General features: G+C 34.6%; 1 protein-coding gene across 1 annotated transcript in view; it reads right to left on the bottom strand.

Moving 5' to 3' along the window:
• Positions 1–812: 812 nt before the first annotated feature.
• LOC143145400 (neural cell adhesion molecule 2) overlaps positions 813–6777 on the bottom strand; it is an 88704-nt gene continuing 82739 nt past the window's right edge. The window contains exon 9 of the mRNA XM_076308742.1: positions 813–2106. Coding sequence (XP_076164857.1) covers positions 1565–2106 — 542 coding nt within the window. The 3' untranslated portion in view covers positions 813–1564. The remainder of the gene's footprint in view (positions 2107–6777) is intronic.

Raw genomic sequence — 6777 nt, 5'->3', positions numbered from 1 at the left:
TCCCGTCTCAGGGATCTTATTTAACCTATATACCTGTTCATGTTACAAACTAATTGCAACAGTTTCGTTCTAATCTTTCTTCAAACGAATTACCCTTTAATTATTTAACCGATTGCAAATTATAATTCAAACACGGAACACTCGGTTGCATTTAATAGAAACTTAACTACTGTAGACCAAGTAATTTCTTCGGTGCGTGAAATAGACTTTACTTAAGTATCTTCAATTACTAAGCTAAATTTCTTTAATATTCATTACACAAATGATCACACAATTTTAATTTGACTTATTCCTAGAGGAAAAGAAAATTTCTAACCTGTATAAAACTGACCAACCAGAGAAGGTAATTTTAAATGGCGTCATATATTTGATGACAGATGTGTTCAAAGTTCTAATAGCCAAAGGAAAATCAAAATCTTGAAAACAATAAGCAAACATTAGTTTAGAATGTGATAGTAGGCTATAATAATATATCATAAAATTTACAATCAAAAGTCATCTTCACTACTATTTATGTTTCTTAAACTCGAATGACTGTCAGTTTGAAAAATGTATACCCACATTGATAAAACCCAATTTGTCAAACTTTATCCCATTGGGTCCCATTCCGATGTAACATTCTCTACCTACAATTCGCATATTGATAATTAGCGATCCCGATTTTCGACTATTATGCGAAATACTACTATAACAATGAATAAAAGTAATTAGATTACTGCTTACCTGTGCACTGTTCGATCAGTAACGGGAAAAACAACAAACTCCATTCCATGTTATTAAATAACGAAGTTTATTTTCCATATATACAAACGTTTACATATTGATTAAAAGGTTCAATGAATCGATTGACCACAAAGCATGACAACGCGCTGGTAAGTGGAACGCGTTCATTTTCACGGTACATCAAACATTCTCACAAAACAATTTTCAACACGTAACCACGGTACTGAGATCAAGTACGGGTAACTTCTGGCTGGTATAAGAACATTCAAGGAAGGAAATTTATTGTCTATGTACAAACGTCGCAAATGGAATCCTTCGCAATGACGAAAGAGACATATCTTTTGTCCGTTGTTCCTTTTTACATCTACTTACTGTTACTTAATCTAGGTGAAAAATAAGAGCAAGTCTTCGACAGTTCGGGAGGGAATCTTAAGGATACTTATTGTCTATTTACAAACGTCTTTAAATGTGTTTGACGCTTTTGGCATAAATCGATGCAAATAAATTCGCACGAGAGAGTAAAAACAGTCAATCTTTGTTTGTCTCGATTTACGTGTACGGAAATCTAACAGGGTCGTAGTTTCGATCGTCTTAGCGTATCCTGTTCTTTAATTTTCAAGCGTTCATTGTGTTCGTCCTTTTCCAATTACACCTGCCTTCATTGGAAGCCAGGAGCTATCGCAACAAACAGGATGTAAGTAACAGTTACCCGAGCACTAGAAAACGTTCAATGCATTCGACCATGGTACCACCGTTCATGGAACACAACGATCTACAGACTGATCGATCTGGCATGTGTCATTTGTAACGTCAAAACCGTAAACGATCCGGAACAATCTCTCTATATACAGCTCTCCTGGACGCGCGAACTTCTCGTGTAAATATCTAGAGTACGATAAACCGGAAGTGTGCTTGGCCGCATCGGGCTTAGACTTTTCTCCACTTTCTCCACGTAGCCGTTCGGATAGATCCAAGAGTCTTTGGTGTGTAAAACCGACGAGGGTGATGGATAATCGAGGTCTTTTAGGTAGTCGAAGTCGTTTGTCCTTTCCGGTTTCACGATCCCACAATTTGGCTCGAAGATGTCCGGTCTCTTGTCCATCTTATTTGGAATCACGTCAGGATCATCATCTGGCATATCGGCCGATATTTGTCCCTTAGACTCGACCCTCGAATCTTTATTAAGCGGCGCTATCACCACTCGATCCTCTTTGTTCCCGTACTGTACGACCTCTGTGTGAGCTTTCATCGTCTGTGTCGGGTGGTTGCGACGATACAAGGTCAAAGTTATCCCGACGATTAGAATGCACACGGCTGTTACCCCGCCGGCGAAACAAGCCACCAGAAGGCTGTAGTCGGTGCTCTCATTTGAAGTTCCGAAACCTGGAGACAAAGGAAGACGTGACTCACGTGAAGACGATGGTTATCGAGTTGCGCAGTTAGGGGTTTCAGTATTATTGGAGACGGAGGACATTTTAAGACTTATAACGAGGTTTTTAGAAAATCTTGACGGTTATTGATGCGCACTGTGTCGTACAGAGCGTTTTCGTCAATTGTCGTACAGAAATTGCGAGTTATTGCAGGGTTATCTGTATTGAATATTGAAAGTGGATTCTGTATATGAAAACAGTCAATGTTTCCGAATAATTGAATTTCATAATCGAAGAATAAGAAATGTAATTAGAACTCGTTCACTCAATCGTGGGAGATTTTATAAGGGTATATTCAGAGGTTTAATTAACTGGGCTACAAGAGGGTTTATTGTTATAAATTCGAAGAATGTAGTTTTAATTCTGTTAAAAATATTTATTTAATCGATTATAGTAAAATTGTATCAGTATTGCACGTTCCAATAAACGGTGAATTAAATTTACTTATAAAGTAACCTTTTAAGAACCATGCAATTAAATTTTTCAAACCTTCTGTAAAATTCATAACCGTCGCTTAATTCAATCTCTATGAAAATGAAAGTATTAAGAATAACAAAGGAGGCATGCAAATTAATTTACATGCGAAAATTATTCGAATAAAGCGCAGCCAAGTAATCGACGTTGCAATTTCTGTCTACACTTTGTCAAATACTGCATTACACGCGCCTAATCCTTACCAAATAAATGGAATAAATAAATAAACAGTATAATTTTATTTAAAAAATTAGAGATCATTGTTTAATAACTTTATCAAAAGATACATCTGAACCAAATTATGTTCTAATCTCTTTCAACTATGAAAACGCTTAATACTTTTTTAAATTATTTTTTCGTATGGTTATAACGAAGAAGATAATTTATATTTAAGAGAGTGTTTCATTCTATAATTCCGTAACATTTTCAATCGTACACAAATTAAATTTTGAACTAAAGTACTGAAACAAAAACATGTCAATTATGACTATTAAGCTAAATTTAATGTAAAAAAAATTGATAAGAATTAAGAATTAAAATTTACCTAACATTCATATATAACCCCTCACAAATGAACAAAATAACGGACGATGGGGAAATTCAAAGTTCCTGGATTTCTTTATGGACTAATTAACAATTAATTCAATAAATTAGAAACTTGCAGATTACTCAATTTTTCGCGTGGAACATACTATTATCAAAGAAACATTATTGAAGAAATTAAAATTTTCCGAACTACGGGAATCCCCTTGTGGCATAGTACGTTACCGATAGAAGATTAGATTAGATTTATAATAATGAAATTTTTAGAATTGCAGAAATTTCCTCGTAGAGGTTCGATGTTACCAAGTCGTAGTTAATTCTTACTAGAGAAACTGCCGCGTCTTCTAAATTCCTTTCTAGATGAAATGATGAATCAAGCATTGTCTCGGTCGGAACGAGGATCCAAATTGACGATGACAACTTCCTCTATTCGTAGAAAAGCGTTTCAAACGTGTCTGGTAAACGAGATTCGCTCTTTCCCTGTATTTATTGGATCACGAAGAGAACGTAAAGAACTTCCGGCAATAAAGATTAAGAAGAAAAGAAGAGACCAAACCACTGACGACGATAGCCAAGCTTTTTGGCATTCAGAAAACGCCTTGGTTCGTTAGCCAACGAATGTTTCGCGTGCACAAGCTCCTTTGTGTACACGTGTGCAGACATAGGTATACATGTTCCGAGGCAAACATATACTGAGATAATTTGTTTTACATACAAATAACGTTTACAGGGAATTCGTAATCAGGGTAAATAGTTCCTAATACTCAAGTTTAACTGTAAATGGAATTAGAAAAGAGCAATGCTATTTTAACAAACGAAAACAAATTCGTTTCTGTGTATTTTAAACGGAGTTCAGCCTAGAATAGAGAGTGTTTAAATAAAGATTTCATGATTTTAAAAGTATTTACTACATAGTTGCGTGAAATAATTTTCCACTGATATAGATTCTGTTACAGTTACACGTGACTTTTTGTTTCAACAGGAAGTAACTTGTAACTTTTTTTATCAGCTACAAATCGGTTCTCCAATAAAAATATCACTTGACTATTATTATTTTAAAATATTTTGAACTCTATTCTGTCAAACAATATCTTAAACTTATTAAAAAATGCGATATTTGCATCATTATACTTCGAAAGATACATTATCAGTTAACTTGTAATTTTTTTTATCATGTATATTTTCATCAAACGCGATAAAATAAAACTATAAACAATAACACAAAGAAAGATATTTGTTTCAATTTTGCTAATGAATTAGTAAACTTTGACAAAATTTTGTAAAAAAATGATTAATGTAAAGTGTTAATCAAGTATAATGTACATAATGTGGTATCTTATCATACGTATACAATATACACAAACATGCTCCCATACACATGCATCTTTTGATGTATCGATAAGTATTCATTTCTTCATCGGCCTTTTTTTGAGTACCAACGATTGCAATTGTATGATATTGTTGCGAAAATTAGAGTTAACGACCAATCTAATAGTATTTATAATGCTATTGAGGTTTTTTATTTACCAAGATATATTATTCAGAGCGTATAAAATTATGTATATCGTTTCTAAAAGCGAAGTTCAGGGTCAAAATCTGTTAAATACAGAGTCAAGTTGATTTAAAGTTTATTTGACAAGTGCAGTCAAAAATTTGTCCGGTTTTCAAGGTTGCATCAAACCACACTAACTTGCTATTGAGTGTAATTAAATCGAAAGCTTTCACTACCATCTATTGATATATTACGTACTCCTCTTAGACACTCAATTACGATGTTTGTTGGATATAGGAAACTGATTGTCGATAGTTCATATTCAAAACGACGTTGTGGAGTGTTCAATAATCAAACCAAACTACTCCCTTCACAAAGACATGGTTCCTTCGCGACTTACTCATTTACCACCAGAACCCGCTAGCAACTCAGCAGGTTCTTCCATTTCGTTGCAGAGATGGAGCAATTCTTAATTAAGGGACTAATTACAGATCCGGACAAAAGAAGAAGTAATTTCGATGACTTGTTAGCTGACAGGGAAGCAAAGCCTATACCTCCATTTTATGACCATAATAATAGGTAAAGAAAAAGTTACTCAATCCAAAAAGGATAACTTATGAATTAAAAATATTAACTCAGGTAAACGCAACTCCGGTGTAATATTTTGAAATATTTAAAGCTTACATTTCTGTTTAATTTTACTAAGACTGGTTACGTAGACAATATAAAGAATTGTTACATTTTCTGCGTCAATAAAACATGTTACTACACTAGAATCAAATTTGTCCCAATGTTTCTTTTATATTTCAAATATGTCAATAGTTTCGCGATCCAAAAAAAAAAAAGTAGTAGATAGGAGCAACCAAAATCTCTGCATATTTTATGGAGAAAATAAAGTAGGCTAAGTTAAAGGTTTTGAAACCAACAGTAACTTCACAGCAATAAAATGTAAGATATACATAATTGAAATTGTAATCGTTAACGAAAGAAAGGCTGAAACTGTTCGCTTTGTTTCTCGAGTGGACGCTGAATACCTTGGAGGTCCCTTTTCTGATGGGTAGCGATTTTACTGGTAGAATAGGCACCCTAAACCATCTCCTCCAGGAATTTACAGAGGGTACTTGCTTCTCAGCTACACTGGCTTCACTGAACTTGGTGATGAATATGAATGGCACACTACTAATAGAAAGCTTGGGAGGCTTGAGACTTGCAGCGTTAAAAAGAAGGAGACTCTTCGGTGCACAGGACGAGCTCACATACGTTGGAAAAAGGAAACCAACTGTAACTAACTATACTTGGATCTCAAGAAAATATTTTTATGAGAATTTGTTGAATACACTTTATGAGAATATCTCAAATGCCCAACTTTTCAATTCTAAACATGAATTTCTTAGATCGTTTTTCCATGTCGATGGTTCTAAGCTGCACCAGCCCAATAGACTCAGGTGTGAGTCCTTTTTTTCAAAAAATCAGAGTATCATAAAAGCGAAAACCTATCAAATATCGAGAAGAAAAGATTGCAGTGGTCTACAATTATACCTACCTAAGTGTTCCTTTTTGTATCTGAAGAAGGTTCAATCTTTTGGCTAGCAACGTTCTAACCACGGTACTGAGATCAAGTACGGGAAACTTCTAAGTGGTATAAGAACATTCAAGGAAGGAAATTTATTGTCTATGTACAAGCGTCGCAAATGGAATCCTTCACAATGACAGAAGAGACGTATATTTTTGTCCGTTGTTCCTTTTTACATATACTTACTGTTACTTAATCAAGGTGAAAAATAAGAGCAAGTGTTTGACAGTTCGGGAGGGAATCTCAAGGATGCTTATTGTCTATTTACAAACGTCTTCAAGTGTATTTGACGTTTTTGGCATAAATCGATGCAAATAAATTCGCACGAGAGAGTAAAAACAGTCAATCTTCGTCTATTTCGATTTACGTGTATGGAAACCTAACAGGATTGTAATTTCAATCGCCATTTCCTGTTCTTTAATTTTCAAGCGTTCGTTCGTCCTTTTCTAATTATACCTGCCTTCATTGAAAAGCTACCGCAACAAACAGAAAACGTTCAATACATTCGACCATAGTTCCACTGTTCATAGAACAAGCAACGT

This window comes from Ptiloglossa arizonensis, chromosome 4 (genome assembly GCF_051014685.1).
Source record: "Ptiloglossa arizonensis isolate GNS036 chromosome 4, iyPtiAriz1_principal, whole genome shotgun sequence".
NCBI lineage: Eukaryota > Metazoa > Arthropoda > Insecta > Hymenoptera > Colletidae > Ptiloglossa > Ptiloglossa arizonensis.
This window is presented reverse-complemented; position numbering and strand designations above follow the sequence as displayed.